The 22,027-nt window shown below is 35.5% G+C and overlaps 1 protein-coding gene across 4 annotated transcripts in view; it reads right to left on the bottom strand.

Annotated features, from left to right (window-relative positions):
- The window catches only part of LOC101024725 (tenascin-R-like), a 37,795-nt gene extending 22,863 nt beyond the window's left edge, over positions 1 to 14,932 (bottom strand). For 3 of the 4 annotated variants that reach the window (XM_021922644.2, XM_021922647.2, XM_031650635.1), the window contains exons 1-8: positions 14,615 to 14,932; positions 13,620 to 13,757; positions 13,076 to 13,211; positions 12,376 to 12,633; positions 10,767 to 10,981; positions 7,275 to 7,580; positions 5,157 to 5,432; positions 774 to 992 (exon numbers count right to left, since the gene is read on the bottom strand). In XM_021922644.2, coding sequence (XP_021778336.2) covers positions 774 to 992; positions 5,157 to 5,432; positions 7,275 to 7,473 — 694 coding nt within the window. In that variant the 5' untranslated portion in view covers positions 7,474 to 7,580; positions 10,767 to 10,981; positions 12,376 to 12,633; ... (1 more) ...; positions 13,620 to 13,757; positions 14,615 to 14,932. Of the gene's footprint in view, positions 1 to 773; positions 993 to 5,156; positions 5,433 to 7,274; positions 7,581 to 7,708; positions 8,040 to 10,766; positions 10,982 to 12,375; positions 12,634 to 13,075; positions 13,212 to 13,619; positions 13,758 to 14,614 lie in introns of those variants that run through there. The other variant, XM_021922646.2, reaches the window with a different exon arrangement.
- Positions 14,933 to 22,027: the final 7,095 nt, after the last annotated feature.

The raw sequence follows: 22,027 nt of genomic DNA, 5'->3' as shown, positions 1-22,027 counted from the left end.
GCGATTCTCCTGCCTCAGCCTCCTCAGTAGCTGGGATTACAGATTTGTATCACCACACCGGGCTTATTTTTGTATTTTTAGTAGAGATGGTGTTTCACCCTGTTGACCAGGCTGGTCTTGAATGCCTGACCTCAGGTGATCCACCCGCTTCGGTCTCCCAAAGTGCTGGTATTATAGGTGTGAGAGCTACCATGCCTGGCCGGAAATATTTTTTAGTTTGGTTCCAAGCCTTTTATACTGTTAATATTTTTTTCAATGTGCTATAATATAAGGGTATGTCTTTGTGAATATAATAATAATTATATACATATAACTATGTGTAAGGCACTATTCTTAGTCCTTACATTTATTATATCAGCTGTTCTTAGAATAATCTGATGAAATACATACTATTATTTTCTTCATTTCACAAATACAGAAACTAAGGCATAAACAGGTTGAGTACATTGCCCAGAGTTACTCAAATAGTGGGACCCAGATTTGAGCCCAGGCTCTGTGGCTCTGAAGTCAAATTCTTAATCACAAGGCAATGCTGCCCTCAGAAAAGCATGGAGCCTTTTCAGGAAAAAAAAAAAAAAAAAAAGATGCAAATTGCTTCGGGTTCGGAGGCTACCATTAGATAAAGCACACCAAAATCTACTTGAAAAGATGCAACCAGCTACTGGAGGGGTATATCAGGGAGTATTTTACAATATCCTCAAATCAGCAAATACCTCATAAGAATGAAAAGCATCTGATTGTCACTTAGAGTTTCTTGAACAGTTACCACTCACTCAAGTTTCCATTAATCACTGTGGCCACTCCAATGCCATATGTCATTCCAGGGATTAAATTATCTATCTTGAATCTATTCATGACTTCACGTGGATCTGATATGGATTTAATTTGAATGTAGATCTCATGGCCATCTTGTGAAGGTTCCCACTGAAGAATTATACTGTCTTCTCCCACATCTTCAGGTTTTATGAAAACTTTCTGAGGTGGATTAATACCTTAAGTAAACAAATAAATAGATACACACACCTCAGCTTATTAGTTAGCATTATTCATGCTACTGAGTGAAAATAATTCAATATTAATGTTCAAAGTAAATTTCACAATTTCTTATGTCACCATGTCTTGGAAAGTATTCCAGTTTTGAGAAAAGTGTATCTTCTTATTACTATGCAAAATTTATTAAAATGGTTAAACATAAAAATTACAAGTCAAGGGAAAACAGAAATATAATCCTCAAGTTTTTGGCAAATTCTTCATACTTTTAAGAGTGCCATCAGAGTAATGTTCCCATTATTGAGATTATTCATGTTTTAATCAAATATACATGGGCACCTACAAAGTGCCAGGCACTCTTCTAGGCAGATAGAGTACATGGGTAAAAAATAAAGATCCTTGTCCTTATGGAGTTCATATTCTAATAGGTGTAATAGATAATAACAATACATAAAATAAGTACCTATGTTACATAGAACTTCAGAGGTGATAAGTGCTACAGAAAAAATAAAAAGTAAACCAAAGTGATGGAGATGGAGAGTATGGTGGCTTTAAGGAGGAAGTTGTGGCATGAAGAAGGGATTTCAGGGCAGACGTTTTCCAAAAGATGGGGTTTTCAGTAAAAAGGTGAAGGAGGTTGGAGAGTCAGACATATGGATTTCTGGAAGAAGAGTATTAAAACTGAAGAAACAGCTAAGCCAAATCCCTAAAGTGGGCGCTTACCTGGTGTGTTCAAGGGCAGAAGGAAAGCTAGAATGAAAGAAGGAAAGAATAAGATGAGGTCAGAGGCTAATAGAAAGCCAGTTCATGCAAGGCCTCAAAGGCATTTGCTCCAAGTCAAATGGGTAGCAACTACTGAGTTATATGCAGAGGCATGATCATTCCTATTTTTTAAGACTTACTTGGGCCATGACATTAATAACAGGCCACATGGAGGGCCAGTGGTAGAAACAGGGAGCCAGCCCAACAATCTAGGTGAGGTAGAATGGTGGCCTGGATGAAAACAGCACTCAGGGAAGTGGGGAGATATAGTGTGACTCTGGATTTATTTTGAAGATAGAACAAACAAGATTTCCTGACAGATTGGGAATGGGTTGTGAGAGAAACAGAAGAGTCAAGAACAACTTCAAGGCTTTTGACTAAACAACTGGATGAATAAAATTACCATGAACTGAGAAGGGCTGTGGATAAAGCAGATTTGGGTGGAAACACCTGGAGTTCGGTTTTGGGCATGTTAAATGTAAAACATCTCATAGATATCCAAATGAGGGATAATGCATAGGCAGTTAGATGATTGAATGTGGAGTTTGGGACAAAAGTCTAGACTTTATATAAAGTTATACAGAGACATAACTTTATGAGTCATTGACATATAGATGTCTTTAAAGTTTCAGAACTGGTATTTATTATAAAATAGTTGCAACTTTATACTACTTTTCTGATTTTTGAAAGGTATGATATTTATTAGAAATAATATCATTGCAGAAGAATTTTCTTGATATTTTATAATAATAGCTGAAGATGATACTTCAGCTTATCTCCTTGCACAGTTTCTTTATTGAATACCAAGCCTTCTGATTTTTTTCCTATCATACAGTTTTCTGAAAATTGTAAATGCTTTCCTTATGGTCTTATTTATCCTATATTATGTTTTTCCTGATCTTTTAATAGTTCTCAGCTACAATAATCATTAGTTCATATCTCTAAGGATAATTATGCAATTTTAAGCTTTTTAGTAGTTTCACTTAAAAAGCTTTAAAGAATTCTCTATGATTTTTATAGTTTGCAGAACCTATAATTTGAACTTTTATCTGTTTTAGAGTTGACTTCTTTATCAGTACAATTTAATATCACATTTTAACTTCTCAGGAAAATATTCTGGGTGGAACCCTTAGTCTGCATCCCATATCTTCATTTCACAAAATTGTAGCTGATATTTAAATTAATTATTTATGTAAAATTTTCAGAAAATGCCAGAGTAATCCAATTAGACAAACTATCCAATAAGATTCCAGGGTGAAACAACTTCAGAAAATTATTCATATATCCTTGCAAAACCTAAAAATCTATTTAAACATTTACTACAATGGAGGACTTAGATATAATCTACCGAATGCCACATATAAGCAGAGATTGAGGAAATGCTGGGATTTGGTGGGTCTGCGATAGCGCTGAATTTGCTTACAAAATCGTCTGTGCATACATTTGCATTTTCATGAGAAAGTTTTGTTTTCTTTTAATTCTCAAGAGGTTCCATGACCCCACAAAGGTTCAATGTTACCAAATAAAATATACTCCAGAGTATGTATCAAGGGTGTTCACATTCTGCGCCTAGCTTACATTTTCTAGACTCTCCCTACATGCCCCTCTGTTCTCTAGTCATTCCTAATGTTCAAGTGTCAGTGTCTTCAAAACGCCTTCTCTAGCTTTCCCAGGTCGGCTTAGATGTCTTCTCTCTAGCCTTTGCCTAGGCGCATGTGCTTGCTCTACTTGCAGCATCCTTCTGACTCCCTACTGTCACCTGCTGGCTAATTTCTACTCCTTCATGATTAAACCCATCACTTACCCATGACCATCCACACCCTGAGTTTGATCCCTCTCTATGTTCCCATAGTATCCAGAGTATAACTGCTATAACAGCAATTATAATGCAGCACTATCACTCTTAACTTACTGGCCTCATTTCATTACTGCATAAACGTACTGAGACTAGGTCTTCATCTTTGTATCTCTAGTGCCTAGCTCAGTTCCTGATACTGAAAAATAATTCACTGAGTGAATAATGCATGAAAAAAAGAATAATTCCTCAAGCTTAAGAGAGTAAAGGAACACTGGATTACTAAATCCTGGACATGCACTGGTATATCAGCTTACAGTAAATATACACAGCAAATGACCCCCAAAAAAATTAAAATTGCGACTCACATTGTACCTTTTATGAAATAAATAGGTATATGTCCTAGAAGATTTTAAGTCGACTTCAAAATTAATAAATCTGTGAGAAATCCTTCTAGTCCATCTGTCAATTAAAAATGTGCCTTCCTAAAGTGTAAAGGACCCAACCGACCAAGCATTTGCCAATGGAAGGATACTTCGTCTCGTCTAAGTTTGGGGAAGAGAAAACATCTGCTAGTATCCAATTGGAAAAATATTTTTATTAGGATTTGCAGTACTGAATACTTGTATGTTAAGCACTGGCTTTTAGTAAGCATTAAATTGTATCTATTATTGTTATTATTTTCAAAGAATCTTAAATATTCCCAATAAGTATAGGAAGGTTAATTAATCTATGGCTCTGCACATACAGGTTTTCCATTCCACCTACCTCAGCCCTAGGGTGTTTACATTTTAGCTGTTGAAATTCCGAAGAACTTTGCACACAGCATGTCAAATACACACACACAATACACACTACACTTATAAGAATGTACTGCCAAAATGTGCTTCACTATGCATTGTTTTGTAAGATAATGTTTTATCTTTTAAAAAATACATCCTTATATTTTAGGGAATAAATAGAATTATTAAACAATCGATTAACAATTATGTTCTGGACAAGGATTCAAAAACTGCTACGTGGAGGTTAAGAGGAGGATAGAAATGCATTTGTCAAAAATGCTAGGATGAGACTGCCCCCTAGAGGTCAACACACTACACTGTGTGAGAAAATAAAGAACCAAGTAAAACTGATTAAAATATGCAGACCTCTTCGTTGGGTCTAGTGTTACTAAAAAGAACTGGGTGAACTAATATTCATGTGATAATTTGTTTATCTTATGACAAATAAAGATAAATTTATTTTCCATCCAAGGCTATGACAAAGAAGATGTTTTCTAGGGACTTTGGTAGAAAAAAAAATGCAGATTGGAATAATGTTTAAAGAGTTCATGTAAATCTAAATAAATTTAGTATTTTTGAATACATGCTTAGAATTGTGATTCAACATTCAAAAACATGTTCAACTGTATTTGTACTTATGAAGAATCAACATAATTAAATATTAGCAAAATAATATTTTGAAATATGCAGTTAACTATTTTTATTATTTTAGATTTTGGGGTAAGTGTACAGGTTACATGGACATATTGCACAACAGTGAAATCGCACAGAAACAGAACTATCAGTTTAGATTTTTTTAGTAAAAGGCAATACGCAGCCATGCTTACCTGTAATGACTGAAAGTGGTTTCTCCAAGCAACTTAAAGTTCCTCTTTCTGCTACACTGAATAGATATACTAGATAATGATGAAAAGACTTGAGGTCTCTAATTATTGTTGCTGTGTTGCATTTTTCAACAAACACCTCTTCTGATGTATTGTTTTCAACATCCAAAATAGTGATAAGGTAATGATGAAAAAATACAGGATCTGGAGGATCCCAGTGTAAAAATATTTCTGTTGGGGTAACACGTGTAACTCTGAAATTTTGGGCTGACAAAGGGCCTGGGAGATAAAAACAACCAAAAAATACATTGTATTAGTGACGTGATTTGGCAGAATAATCTCTCACTTCTCAGTATTTCCAAATACTCTAGCTTGGAAAAGAAACAAAAACTGGGTTTGAGTCCTGGCTCTTCCACTTTCAAGTTTCACTCCCTGAGAAAATTATCTACCCTCTCTGACTGTAAAATGGGAATTATATTAGTAGGTACCTCATAAAGCTTTTGTGAAGATTGAATGAGATGAAGAATGTAAAACACTTGGCACGGTGTTTGCCACACGCTATTGTTCAATAATTATATTACTCTCGTCACCATCAAAACAGCATGTATGGCATTCAACGATCATGCATTATATATGTCTCTTACCTCTTCTGTCTTGTCAGACTAGAGAGCAGAGACTTTGTTATTCACCCTTCATTCTCATTATCACTGCAACGCAGGCATTCATCCTTTTACAGAAACGTTTCCCTACTCTGGCCATTTCATTCAGTGCCAGTGATTGTCCTAATTAATGCTTCCAGATTAATTTTCTTAATATTGTACCTTGCAAATGGCCTCAAACCTATATCCATCCTCCACTCCTCAATATACATGTGCTCACACATTCTTGATTCTTTCTTTAGGAGCAACAGCTCAGGAGTTACAATAAGACCATCTGGGTTCTTGCGTAGCTCGGTTGCTTAACAAAGCATGTTACTCTAGTCAGTTAACTTAACATTCCGGAAGTTCAGTTTTCTCATTTCTATATAGCTACTCTCAGGGTTAAGGCAACAACTGAATGAGATGATGAATTGAAAGTGCTTTGTAAAATGTAAAACAATTGTTAGAAACTATAGTCTTAATGAATTTCCATTGCTTCCAAGGTCAAGTTCAAGCATCTGAGATAGATACCTCTGCCACTCCCAAGTCTGGCACCATCTACCTCTCACACTGATTTTACCCTCATGCCCAAGGAAATTGCCTTCTCTAGTCAATCTTCACAAGGCTTTATCTACAAATTCTTATCTCTACGCTTCTGCTCACACCATGCTTTTTCTTCCTTCAAGTTTGAGTCTAAGTCTCTGCTTTCCATGAGTCTTCTCCTGTCATCTACTGTACGAATTCAAGTCAGTATTTATTAAATGCGCCACTGGTTGGATATTTAGGTTATTATTTTGCTGTATAATTTTGTTTGCTTCTGTTTTTATTCTTTACTAATTATCTCCAGCGCAAGGCGATTAAAGGCAGGGATTCATAGCTCTCCCTTTCCTGCTCTCAGCACATATTGGAAATTCAGCTCCATAAAAATTTATTGATCATCCCCTATGAAGTAGGCAGTAGTCTAGCTGGTACTATAAAACAATTAAGACATAGTTCATGTCCTCATGAGGTTTGTAGTTTAACAGAAAAACCAACACATAAACAGATTCATTGAAAATTTATTATTATTACTATTTGAGACTGAGTCTTGATTTGTCATCCAGGCTGGAGTGCAGTGGCACGATCTCAGCCCACCGCAACCTCTGCCTCCTGGGTTCAAGTGATTCTCCTGCCTTAGCCTGCCAAGTAGCTGGGACTACAGGTGTGCACCACCATACCTGGCTAATTTTTGTATTTTTTGTACAGATGAGGTTTCACCATGTTAACCAGACTGGTCTTGAACTCCTGACCTCAGGCAATTCACCCACCTCAGCCTCCCAAAGTGCTGCAATGACAGGCTTGAGCCACCGCACCAAGCCTAAAATGATTAAATATAGAGGTATCTCCAGAGTTATATGAGAAAATACCAGACTCTCATAAAATATCTGCCAATGACAGAATTAAAAAGTTTTTAAATTATATTTTCAGGTGTCTTGTAACTTACGCGTTTCTATAGTGAATATTGGACTGAAAGTAGTTTTTGCCTCCCATTCATTTATTGCGAAGAGTAAAAATCTATAAATATGACCAGGAAACAGTTGGGTAATTGCTTTTTCTGTAGTATTTGGGGGTATGCTTTCAAAACATTGTTCTCCTGTATAATCTGAAGAATATTTAATGATAATCTTATATCCCAATTTCATCCACTTATTCAAATTATTCCAAAAATTCAAATTATTCCAACTAAATACAACTTCAGTTGTTCCAACATCCTTTAAATAAAGCAAAAAGCTTTCTTGCAGAGAAGGTACTGAAAAAATAGAAAAGATAATTATTTTTAATTAGAAATTATAATTCCATACTGAAAATAATGAAATAAATTAAAATTAAATAATAAAAAGCTGCATGAATATAAGAAAGAATAATAAAAATAATTACATTCATATTCACAAACATATGGCAACGGAACATAACAGAAAAATCTTGTAAAGAAATAGTTTGATCCAGTTGCATTTTGCTGTAAAATGTAGCAATGTGTTTCATTCTCGGATAGCAACGAAAAAGAAAATATTTCATTTTTCTTAAGGCTAAAAGATGATCCATCTGCCCATGTAAGAAGACCTTCTTTCTGTAATAAGATGAACAAATTAAGCCAATTAAAAGGAAAAGTGTGATATATTCAGTCACTGCATTTCAAATATGTGTATTTGAAAATTTTAATTAATCATAACTTTATTATAAAATTTTCTAAGATTTTAAAATCATCAGCCAGTTTAATATTTTTATGTAGATGTCCTTCATGATAAAGTAGCTGGCGCCAGGCCGGTGGCTCATGCCTGTAATTCCAGCTACTTGGAAGGCTGAGGCAGAAGGATGGCTTAAGCCTAGGAGTTTAAGGCTGCAGTAATCTCTGCTTCAGTCACTGCACTTCAGCCTAGGTGACAGAGCAAGACTTATGTCAAAAAAGAAAAAAGAGAAAGAGAAGGAGGAGGAGGAAGAAAAGAAGGAGGAGGAGGAGAAGGAGAAAGAGAAAGAGAAGGAGGAGAAGGAGAAGGAGAAGCAGCAGCAAGCAGCAAGAAACAGAGTTCAGTTTCATTTACTCATTAGCCATATTGCAAATCTCACAATAAGCCGCTATTTTCTCATCTGTAAAATGAGTATAATAATAGAACCTACATCTTAAGGTTGTTGTAATGATTAAAGAGGCAGTACATTCAAAGGCTCAACACAACGAGGCACGGAGAAATTATTCATTAAATGTTAGTTATTTCATTTGAAATCATCAAATAAATTGCATGCATTTGGAGAGGTTGTTGATACCTTCCTGCTAAAGGATGTCCTTGGTGAATCTCACCAACTCAATTTTCACGAGTAATAAATATCTGTCATATATCTACCCTTCTTGAAAGGGGTAGTTTAAAAAAAGTATAAGCTTTGACAAAATACTCCTGCGTACTAATTATATTTCTGACACTTACTATCTACTCTTGGGCAACTACTAATCTTAGAAACTAAATTTTCTTGCCTATGCAATGGAAATAATCATGACTACTTTGCATAGTTGTCAATAGGTTTAGAGAGTATATTTGTAATACAGCAAACACATAACAGCTCCTTAAAAAATAAATGTAATACTTATAGAGATAATGAACACTACGAAAACAGATACTATGTCTATATTTTGGTTATCAGATCATCCCCAAAATCAAGCACAGCGCCACCCTAGCTGCATGGGTGAGAATTAAAGAGACCTGTTTCCTCTGGACATTTTAAAGAGATTTTAAAACAATACATTCAAATTCCACCTAACAGAACGAAGAAATCCCATTTCCTCAGAAAGTCTGCTTTATTGCATATGTATTGCTGTAGCTTTAAAAATAGTCATAGGATCAGAGACAGTATTTCAAGTGATTAAGACATGAGAGTTGGTCAGACAGATACAGGTTCAAGGCCTGGAATGGGCATTGGTAAGTTATGTGCCCCAGGATCTCTCTAAGATCTATTTTCCTGTATAAAACGGGAATAATGATAGCACCTACTACAACTATAAGGTGAGAAGTAAATGAAGGTTGCCTATGCAGATGCCCTAGAAGGGAAGAAAGAGACTATTAATCTTTCATTCATTAAGTTCCTGCTGAGTACCAAATCCCAGTTTGAAGCTAGGAATGGAATGCTGAATAAGACCCACTCTTAATCCTTGAAGTCCAGTAACAATTTTGCACTTATTCAGCACAGATTTACTTAAAGGAGTGATTGCTTTCTGAACCTACCATGGGGATTATGATGTAGCAGGTAACTTTGATGTCTACCTCAAAATACCGTGGTTAAGGGTAGCATCTGATGCATCGTGGTTAAGGGTAGCATCTGATGCATCGTGGTTAAGGGTAGCATCTGATACATATATATACACACACACACACACACACACACACACACGTATATATACACACACACACACACACACATATACACATTAACTGGTCTACTTGCTAAAAGACTGGCATGCTGGGAGAGGGAGTCTGAGATGTCTAAGATGAACTGTGGTTTAAGGAATCTTTATTAGAATGTAATTCATTGCCTACTAAAAGATGAAGAAAACTCAATAAAAGAATACTTTTTAAATGCAATTAAAGATTCCTAGAGGTTTTCCCAAGCTTATGCAAAGCTCCACAGGAAAGTTGGCATCAAATTGGTAGGATCTGCCTTAGTTCACCATAGATAAGGATATCTCATGGAGAACAGAGTTATCTTTGAGTGCCAGGAAATAAAAGTCAATGGATCACCAAGAAGAAAACACAGACTAGACAAGAGATTACTGTGTTAGGTCTTGAGTTTCTCTACAAAATGCTGACCAAATGAAGTTTCATGAGACATTCCAAAGTGTTAGGAAGGTTGAAGAAAAATGTTACACACTCCTTATTTCACTAGTGTTAAATAAAATCTCCAGATATTTGTGTATTGCTTTTAGTAAAATTGAGCTTCACAAGCCTGATGTGTGGAGTGAAAAGAAGAAAATGGAAAAAACTTTTCATGTTTTGGGTTTCATATTATTGCACTGTTTGCAGAGGTAAGAAATAAAGGAAGTGAAACAAGTGTGATTAGAGGGAGAAGGCAAGTTCAGTCTTGGCAATGTTAGAGTGTCTGCAAGAAGTGCCAGAGGGATCATCAGAAGAAAATTAGATATATGTCTGGACTCATAAGAGGAAAGTAGACTAGATAAAGAAGTTAGGAATAATTGGTTTAGGTGGTAAATGGAGTGAAGAAATGGATGAGATCACTCAAATGAATTTAGAAATAGTCTGGGGAATACCAAAATTAAAGCAAAATTAGGTTTTAAAAAAGATGCCTACAAAAATACATTAAAATGGGTATCTATAGAAAGAGAAACTATATTGAATTAATGAAGGAAGAAATCAATGAATAAAGAATGCATGAATGAATATAGATAATAAAGTTTCATTTATCATAATATATGTATTTCTTTACATTTACTGACCTTCATATCATTAAGACCAGTCCATATTATTATTTGATTGTTTGACCTGAGATACGAAAATACAAAATTTTTTTCCTCTTCATTTTTTATATCCACAAGGTGTGCAGAACTTAAGGATAACTTACAATGTTGCTGGGCTATATTCCATGGCTTACTGTCATTGTTAATTCTATAACAGTTATTTTTAAATGCTGCCCATCCTTGTGAACACGATCCTACCAAAAGAAAAATCCCATTAAAGATAAATCCAGTAATATAACATTTCATAATTATATTTGTTAACATGTATACAATTATGAAAACCTCATAGTATTAAGTGTGCACCTTCCCTATACTACTCTCAAACTAATAAAAATATTAAAGCTTTGTTTATTAATCAAGTAGCAAGTAAATTACTACCAATTAACATAGTTTTTTAAATAGCTGTAAGAATTAGTTATGCAGAATTATTGTCCAATTATAACTTCATTAAAATAAACAAACAAAGATGTTTTTCTTTCTAAGGAAAACCTTACTTTAGATTGCCTTTCCTTTCCCTTACTTTTGTACTGGTAGCAAACTTTTTATCATATTTCAGGTTTCTTTTTATTTTGGAGTAGCAGACACAATGCTTGCTAAAAATTTTGCTCTCAGTCAAACACTTTTGACTCAAACACTTTGACTTCAAAAGTGTTTAGCTTCCAGAAAGAAAGCTGGAATGGCTGCTTAGCTTTATTCTCCAAGATTATGTACCAGAGAGACTGGAGAAAATAGCAGCGTGTTCAGAGAAAATATTGCACATCAGTTCATGTTAATATTCTACCAGTGCCTGAAGTCAACACAGTAGGAATATGTGAGAAGGTTCTTCTGAAGATCTTTTGTCTTTTTTCCCCCCCTACAGGAGAAAGGACACTTAATTACTTTATTGTATTTTTTTCTTACTATTTGAGTGTTTCTATACTTCACTTGTACAATGCATGTGTTGTGTCTTTTTTATTATTCCTGTAGGGGATATTAAAATGGGACTCTCAGACTGTCACAAAGAGTGTCCTGCCCTCATCGGCCATCTATGATTCTGTCCCCTTCTACCTGTTCCCACCTTGTGGAGGAAAGATATGAAACTAGGAAGACCCCCAAAATTGAACACATTCACCTTTCCCCGAAACTTTTCCTAATTTTGGTCAGGTCTGATCATAGATGAGTAATAGAGAAGCTTTAAATACAATGAAAGATCAGTGTGTTTGTAATATATTGCAATGGATCATTTAATACCTGAAAATGAGACTGTTTGTTGACTCACCAAAGTAACCTAAAACGCTATGGAATTTGTATGACTCATTGTCAGAGTTAAGAAAAAGAGAACCCACTTGGGTTTAAAGGAAGTGCTGGGAAGAAAATAAAGTTATAAAGTTGGTTTCTACCATTACTCCGCTAAGTCCAGCTTGTTCAATAATCAGTCAGATACCAGAATGATATAGTCAAAAAAGGAGACTATGCTAATTTGTTTACATGCAGCCTGCAGTGATTAATACTTGGCTAGATCACTTTCAAAAAGGCCAATACAACTGCCAAATTATCTACAAAATATGTAATAAATATATAATGAATGATGAACCAAATGTCTATATACCTGTTTCAACTTGAACATCCAGTCTCTGAAACATATTTATGAAATCCAAATGTAACTGTCTAAATTCAAATGTGAAAGCATATAAAGTTGAAGGTTTTAAATTACCCCACTCATAAACCATAACATTATTTTGCATAATTTGTGAAGAATTATTGAAAGATATTGACACTGATATATATTTGGAAGAGGGCACACTCCAGTTAAAAGAAACACTCGTACTTGTTGCTATTGTTTTAATATTGCTAGTTGAGATTCCACCTAAAAAATCAGGGAGAATAATTAGTACAGATTCAAATAAAATTGAATGAAACACAAAGGATATTAAGTTACATGATTCGCCATGATGGGAGAACATTATCTACCCATAAAATATTTTCTAGACTATGTGGGAGTTTCTTCTATTCTACATAGAATGAATGAATTAGATTACAGAACCACATTATATTTTTTACATAATCTGGATAACACTTAAAATCTCCACTCTACCTATCCATTCATACAAGTACACACAAAATGTCAAAACTGAAAACTATATTCTTACCTTAGTTTATAATTTTCTTTAAATTCTGAGATTTGCGTTATATAAAAAAATAATACTATTATAATTTTACAGTACCATTATATACCTGTTAATCATTGTAAAATTTAAATTATCTGGTAATGAAAGTTGACATAGCTGATCAACATATACATTACTTACGAATTTGAAATGACTTTTCACTTAAAATTTGTCCATATCTCATGGACTGTAAAATGATGTGATAATCTTCATTTTCCTTTAGTGTTATTATTAATTTCTGATGTCTTTGTGAGTCTGTGAGAATACTTTTTACATCCTGCAAATAATTAGATTCATCTGCTTAAGACATGTTTATTGAACATTATCTCTAAGCCAGGCACATTAAATTTGACTTTTGTATATCTCCTTAATAAAAAGTAGTTTTTCAATATGAAATATAAATATATATATGAAATGTTTATTTCTACATAAAAGACAGTTTTTAAATGATTATTTTCCTTTGGTACATAAATTCTAAAAAGACAAGTAGTCATTCCTATGAAAAACTTAAATATTAATTTGATCAATTACTTATCAAAGATATTTCAAAAAATGCTAACATTTTATATATTAATAAAATAAGAAACCCTGATAACTATTAGGTTACTATTTACAATGTGGCACTTGGTAATAACAGATTTATACTATGCTTACTTTTTATCAGAACCAAGAAAAGATTCCTTACTTTTCGAGCAAAATCATTAACACGTTGATATTTAAAAAAATAAAATTCAGGATTTCCTCCCTTAGGAAATTCATCCCATTCGATTAAAACTTCTGTTGTTTGTTTATTCACTGGTATATAATGGAAATTTTTGGAGATCTAAAATGGAAAAGAGAAGAAACTGTAAAAAACAGTAAAAATGCATTCTTGATTGTTATTTTATAAGCAGATTTATTAAAATGACACCTAAAATACATCAAATTATAATTTTAAAACATTTCAGCAGTATCAGTGTCTACACATGAATTATTCTGTCAGTTACTGTATTTATAAATATAATTTTGAAAATGACTTCAGTAAAGCAAGTAAAATAAGAGCATGGAAATTTAAGATCCTTGTCTCTGTAACTAGGAAACATTGTGTCCTTGGGGTCAGGGAAGAGGCAGAGACTCAAAGTCTTGAGAAAAACACGGCAAATCTTCCTAGAGTGCCAATTGTGAATCTTGGTGATAATGTCTACAAAATGGAATTATTTTGCAGACATTATTGACAACATATTTGCAAAGAAAACACATTTGGGTACAAAATGTTTGACACTAAGTCATTTTAGACCCTTATTTCATCTATATGTAATTAAAATATTAGCAACGTAAGACAGACCTCAAGATCAGAGACCCTTGATGTTCCCTCAACGACAAAAAGCACTTCAACTTTCAAAAGAATATATGTATCAAAATTCCTACCAAAAACAACTCTGAAATGCCTTATTATACCCTGTCTTCTTCCCAAATTCTGACTTATCTCCATGATCATCCCCAAGACAATTTTTAAGCAATAAAAATACATATGCGAGTGACACCTAGCAATGAAAATGTTTATTCGTAGGTACTAAACCTGATATTTAGTATTATGTCCCTTCAATATACTCCTCATTTTCCAGAATGATAGATTCAATGCAATCACATCTTGCCCATTAGCTAATTATTCCAAAGAGGGTGCACTCAAAAATGTCTTACCTTAACAACATATTGTAACCAGAGCAGTAGAATAATTAATTTCTCCATCTGGAAAGTAAAGTGTATTCAGTTCAATTAAACATGTATTTCTTAGCTTCAAAACTAAACTATTGGACATTCTTTAAATGGAGTGTATGTATATCATTTTAATGTCATGTCTTTTCAATGTAGAGTGACTACTCATCCAATTGAATGTTAAGGCATTAATAGGTGAGCGCTGCATAATTTTTCCACTAAATAAAATTGGAAACATTAGTACTTTCCAAAAAATAACAAAATAACTTTTTTCTAGAAACTGCTTTAATTAAGTATAAAGGAGGTGTTAGAAATAAAATGAATTATCAGGCAATTACACAAAATTACATTGCATCGTGTGAAATTATTTAACCTCAATTAATGGAAATCTAGAACACCTACACAACTGCTGCTTCTTTGGAACTAATTCCTCACATTTTAAAATTACACCATCATCATGAAAAATATTTCAAAATACATGAAACTGAAACTTAAATAGAAACAACGTTCAATAGTCGTTTCAACTCAATTTGTTTTAAAAATACATTCATCTAAAAAGCTTGCCTAGCCTTTCATGGGAAACTGGAGCCCCTAAGGACCTAAAAACTTTTACATTCATCTTAAGATACAAAGAAAAAGAAAATACCCCTGTATTTTATATGTTTTTAAAACTGAAAATACTATTTTAATAGTAAACAGTTCCCAAGGATCAATTTTAAAGCTCCTGAAAGCTCACTGTAAAGCAAGTTTATTCCTATAGAATCCTCTTTAGTTCTTATTAAGTAGGTGTTTACCTCAGATAAAATGCAACCCAGTTAAAAAGAAATGCCTAATAATTAAATCCAGACCCTTCCACAAAACTGCAAAGCTTTAATCTTTTCCATTTTTCCAAGCAACCTGATGTAAGTGTTCTAGGGCTATGGTATTAATTCCCCCCTAAACCTAAGCGTAAACTATAATTTTGAAGGCTGTGTGCTATAATAAAAATGCGAAAGTAGAAAGCTCCGGGATGCCCGGTCTTTAAGTCCAAACCCCCACTCAAATTCAATTTTGTGTTTGCCCTGGTAGTGTGTAAAGAGCCCCTGTCCTAATGCGCACTATTTTAGAGTCAAAAAGCGCCAACTTTTGAAATGGGAGAGAGGCAGAGTATAAAAGAAAGGATTGCGGTTTAAAGAATGGTTAGACTGGTGGAGAAAGAAGGAAAGAGCTGAGACCTGGAAGTCAAAGTGCAGGGGATGCAAGGCTGAGAAGTCGCAGGTGCCGCGGCACTTCTGCAACCCGTCCTGACCCCCATATGGACCCGGACCCGGACCTGCAGCCACGCGGCGCCTGCGCTTTGCAAGTTTCGGTGCCCGGGCAACTGGCCTGGGAGGTGCTGGCACTGCTCTGGGTGCGGCGGCCCAAACTGCCCACGATTCCTGGGTCACAGCCCACCTCGCGGCCTGCCTCCCTCTAGCCCCCTTCTCGCGCTGTGCTCCAGCTTTTGCTGCAGCTGCTCTGGCGGCTTTCATTTGGGCCAGGGATGCCCTCTCCCTGCGTTGGGTTAATTAAGCGAAGGTTTCCATGGAGACAGACAGGAAGCCTTGGGAAGGGAGAGGAGTGGGAGGCAAGTCCCAAAACATTGAAATGTGAAGGAGAATTGCATTCTTCATGGAGGAAGGGAGGAAAAGGAAGGGCGATGAAGGAGAACGCGAGTGGGGCACATTGGCATCTCATTTAAAAAAACAAAACAAAGCAAAAAGCAGAAATCGACTATATGGCTGTGAATAGTCCAGTTTTGGCTTAAGATCAAATATGTGGCTTTGTATGAAGCCACACTCCTCGTTAACCTGTGTGTGTGTGTGTGTGTGTGTGTGTGTGTGTGTGTGTGTGTGTGTGTGTAGTATTTGACAACGTTAATTGAACCCTGAGATAGCTTCCCTGACATCTCCCTCACCTGGCACTGCATTGGCTTAGTCTGCATCACTGTGTCCTCTGACATTGCCAGCTTAAAAACTGAGTTGACCTGTGGTGCCTTCCTTGACTGTGGGCTATTTCATTCACTTTTGTGATTTCAACCATATTCAACATTTCCAATCACTCCGTCTTGGATTTCATGTCTTTCCAGGCTTCAGAGAAGTATTTATAGCTCCAAAATGGGCATCTCCATCTGGATGTCCCTACAAGCGATTCAAAACCGTATTTTCAAACCTAAATTTATAAACTCCTTTTCCAGCTCTTCCTGAGGAAAGGATCCTTCACCCAAACAACCAAACAAAAATCACCACCTCTTCGTCCTCAGATCCTTTTCTCACCACCCAGTGCCACTTTATCCTGCAAATCTCTTTGATTCCACTCCTAAATTGCCACCTAGGCTGATTAATTCTTCATTTTTATCACTGTTACAGACTTAATTGAAAACTTTAAATTTCTCTCTCTCTCTCTCTCTCACACACACACACACACACACACACACATATGCATGTGTGCTCTCACTCTTGCTATCTCTGTCTGGAAAACATGTATCATGTTTAAGGGTTTGTACCTCCGCGCAGATCCTGTGGCTCCGTTTACTAGCTAAGCATCTCTTTGGAAATTTGGCTGTGGTGAAGAGTAAGCTTGAAGAGTGCTTAGTAGAGTGTAAATACTTAACTGAAAGACAACCAACACTGGTTCACTGCAGCTACTGCTAATACACTAACACTTGGATTATGTCTCCTTGTTTGATACTGCCAGTCTGTCTTACTCACTGCTAGCCAGTGTGATCTTTCTGAAATACACACACGATATCATATAATCATGCATGGAGGGTACTTAAAAGCCTGTTGTGACTTTTTGTTGTCTATAATGTACCTCTCACCAAAATCACTTTTCAACCCCATCTCTCTCCTCTCCTCCTTGGCACCCTGACTTATATGTACCCTCAATACAGTAACAGGACATAAAAATTTACATCTCTGTTTTCCTGTAGATCTTTGTTTATACTGCAGCACAAAAATTTACTTTGTATACATTTATGTCCTCAGCTAGATTAGGAACTCCATGATGGCAAGGATTCAAGAACAGTTATAGGTGTGAACTATATCTGTTTTAATTCCTGGGGATTCTGCATATCTTTGAGTCTTTAAAAGTAGAAGGTATTAGCCAAGCATGGTGGCTCATGCCTGTAATTTCAGCACTTTAAGAGGCCAAGAGAGTTGGATCGCTTGAGCCCAGGAGTTAGAGACCAACTTGGATAACATGGGGAAACTCCATCTCTACAAACCCATCTCTGTAATTGCAAAACATAAAATGGTGGTGTGTGCCTGTGGTCCCAACTACTTGGGAGGCTGAGAAGGGAGGATCACTTGAGCCCAGGAGGTTGAGGCTGCAGTAGGCCATGATCACGCCATTGCACTCCAGCCTGGGTGACAGAGTGAGATCCCGTCTCAAAAAAAAAAAAAAACTAAAAATAAAATTAGAAGGTGTCAAGGCAATTATACCACAAAATGATCTTATCACCATCGAATTAGCTTCTAGGTTTTGAGAAATATGATCAAATTCAAAATCCATCAAGTAAATTGAATAATGGGTATGTATTTTCAATATGGCCTTCTGCCTCCCATTTGCTGTGTAAACAGTCATTTTAAATAAGTAGCCTTCATAATATTATCATCACCTGTGGTTTACATCAGTATCTCCATTACGTCAATCAAGTAGGTAGCAAGCTAATCAATAGGGTTCCCTAACCAGCAAGAAAAATGTTTTCCTTGCTGAAGGATGTCCTTTGAAATAGTGTGGTTTTGTTCCTGCCTTACCCTTTCATTAGGCCCTAACAAATAAAGTATAGAGAAATTAAGTGAAAGATTTAAGAAAATTATGGTTTTTCACTTTCAAGAGAAAAAAAAGTAGAGTTTTAATGATATTTCAACATGATTCCTAAGGAAAATAATTTATTTTTTAGATGGAGAAGCACAGATAAAAGACATTTAGGCAATAACGGAGGCAACTACTATCCTATCATATGATTCTTTCCAATATCCATAAGGGCTTTTCTTTCTTGATGCTTTACTCTTTAGAGAAGCCAAAATCCATCACATTCCAGAGTGTGTAAAACTGAACTTTTGTAAGATTAAAATGAAATCATGCTCAAGAATTGAAGACTAATATTAAAACATCCTTCCTTAAACCTGGAAAAAAATAATGGTACAGCTTTTTGTTTTTCCTGATCTCATCGTGTTTCCTATTCTTACAAGTCTTTGTTGCTGTCCTCCTTTAAAGAAGACATTTTACTCAAAACTTTGACACAAAATAACACTTTCATAAGCTGTAATATGTTTAAAAATTAGCCAGATTTCTATCACTATTTAAGGGAAAGCCATTGTTGCTAAAAAATTCATAAGCTTTATTTTGGTGGCATAAATTATAAGAGAAAGAAAATAAAAGATGGGTTAGCAGCATTTTTCAACCATATTTGGTTTCTTAAATGTGATGCCAGAAGGTTTATTTTTTTTTAGTTTTATAACTAGGCTTGGCCTTTTCTACAATGTAAAATTTCCTAAAAATTTGTGGTATTATTTTTCTAGCATGTTCATTTACACAATATAAAAATAGTTATTCCAACAGTTCTTATATGAAAAGATATTCAATCAACCAAATTAATCCAAATTAATTTACTTTGAGTGAATATGGCATATTTGATAAAGTGGCTTCACGTCAAAATCCAAGATAAATATTTGGATTCATTGTTGTGGGTTAAAATTCAAATATCATGTCGAAAATTGCGACTAAATAGAAAGAGTTTTTATGTCTGAGTTGGTGGTGGTTGTGAAGTAATTTATAGCTTTACTATAATGGTCCATTTATAGCTTTACTAATAGATTTTTTTAAGGCGTATGCCAGGACAGGTGGGAATTTACTTCTCAAAGAGATTATCAGCACATTTAACATATTTAATTAATGAATTCAGTTCAGCAAACATTTACTGAGAAATTCTGATGAAGAAATTATCTTGGATGCAGGAACAGGAAAGAAAAGACAGCAAAACCCTGACTGCCTGCAAAGGCTTTATATCCAGAGAATAAGATTCATTATCCTTACACTTTGAAATGTCAGAGAAAAAGAAGAGAAGAGTAGAGGATAAGTGAGCTCTGTGAGCTCATAGGAATGGCCAATGACTCTGGCTGGTCCAAGTGCAAATCTCTAGCCCCTATGATAGGCAAAATTCTAGGATGACACCTAAGATTCCCACTCCCTGGTACTTACACTATATAATTCTCTTCCTGTGAGGGTGGGTGAGACCAGTGAATATGATGGGATAGTCATTTCCATGATTAAGTTACATTATATAAGACTTTATTGCAACAGAACAAGAGAGGGGTTCTCCTGCTGGTTTTGGAGAAGTCAGGTGCCAAGATGTCAGAGGGTCAGGTGGTTAGGACATAAGCATGGCCTCTAGTAGCTGACAGTGCACCCCAGCTGACAGATCTCACCAAAAAAAATGGGGATCTCAGTCCTACAATCACAAGGAACTTAATTCTGCCAGCAACGTGAATGAGCCTGGAAGGACTCCAAACCTTAGATGAAACTACAGAACCAGCCAGCAACTCAGTTTCAGGCTGTACGACATGAGCAGAGAACCCAGCTAACCTACATCCAAACTCCCAAGCCATAGAAACTGAGATCATAAACGTATTTTGTTTTAAGCAACTAAATTTGTGGTAATTGGTTTCACAGCAACGGAAAAGTAATACACTCACAGTCACTGTGATTGGCCAGTCATTGCACTGGATTTTTTGAAATAGAGCTCAGAGACAGATGTTCTCTCCTTTTTGCTGGCAAATACATAAAGGTTGCTGCCTCAAAGGAAAAGGGCCATGTACAAAGTTGCAGTTGCCCATGGAGCAACCTGCAATGAGGTAGGAAAGAACAAAATTGGCAGAGCAAGAGAAGCAGAGATTAATGCACTCAAGTCCAGACATTTCATTCTCTCCTGCCTATCTTAAGTTTGTTAGAAGGCAATATTTATCTCAATTTCTTTGAAGTACATCTCTTGGAGTGAATTCATGCCACAACCACTACCTCCCCTGGGTAAGTAAATATAATAACATCATTGGGATTTGAACTCAGTCTAGTTCTAGAGGCTGGTCTCCTTACCACTAATCACATAAAGAGCTATAGAATCTCCTTACTAACTAAGTAATTAATTCCCTTTTCTTTGACATAATTAAACCAGCTGCTGTTAGAGCAAGGAAATGAATATAACTATAACTAGATGTATTCTGGCACTACTTTTAGCATACACCTTAATATCTGTATATAGCCTATGTACTTATTCTACCGGTAGAAATCATGTCCTAAATGTTGATTTGGCCAGCCATGGTGGCTCACACCTGTAGTCCCAAAACTTTTGGAGGCCAAGGTGGGGAAGTCGCTTGAGCCCAGGATGTTTGAGACCAGCCTGGGCAACAGGGCAAAACCTCGTCTCTACAAAAAAATACAAAACAATTAGCTGGGCATGGTATCATGTGCCTGTGGTCCCAGCTGCTCAGGAGGCTGAGGTGGGAGGATTGCTTGAGCCCAAGAGCTCAAGGCTGCAGTGAGCCATGCAGGCTGCACTCCAGCCTGGGTTACAAAGTGAGACTTTGTCTCAAAAAAAGAAAAAGTTGTATATATACATATATATGTATATATACACACACACAGACATATATACATATATATACACACACACACATGTTTTTAATATACTTATTATAACAGCAAATAATTATCATGTATTTGATTACACATTTATTATCCTAATATTACAGTCAGCTTATTTCCTTAAGACTCCGCTGCACAATTTTATGGATCTTTTGTACAATGTTGATATTTGATTCTCAAAATTTGTGCTGTTCTAAAATAAAACAAGTGATAAGACTTGCAGTGCAAAAAAAAAGTATGCTATATGAATTACAATAATTCTCTGGAAAATAAAAAAACTAAAAACTAAATGTTCATCACAGATGAGGAGAAAGCACAATGTTCTATTTCAACTTGGTGTGCCACATAGACATGCAACATATGCATGTTATTTTAGCCAAAATCAAGCTGCTGAACATGGTCAGGTTTTTACCATGACAGATATAAGCAGTGACCTTTTTCAATGTTTTCTAATTCCTAAGTGAAGCAAAACAATTACGATGTTGGCAGATTTTAAAGAGCCAGTGGGAGTTTCTCTTTTAAATACGAACAAACATTATTATCTTCAAATACGAGTTACAAATTCCACATAAATTACAATGCAGCCTCCTTTGCTCAGCTAGCCAATGTTTTTCTCTTCTGCAAAAAGTTAGCAATACTTATTTGAAGTTGGTATTACTCAAAATGGCTAATACTAAAAAAAAGTCAAATGAGAATTGTTTACGTATTGCTTAAATAGTACAGTTTATGCCTTGG

This window comes from Papio anubis, chromosome 9 (assembly GCF_008728515.1).
Source record: "Papio anubis isolate 15944 chromosome 9, Panubis1.0, whole genome shotgun sequence".
Lineage (NCBI taxonomy): Eukaryota > Metazoa > Chordata > Mammalia > Primates > Cercopithecidae > Papio > Papio anubis.
Note: the sequence above shows the minus strand (reverse complement) of the source record. Positions and strands in the feature narration are given on the sequence as shown.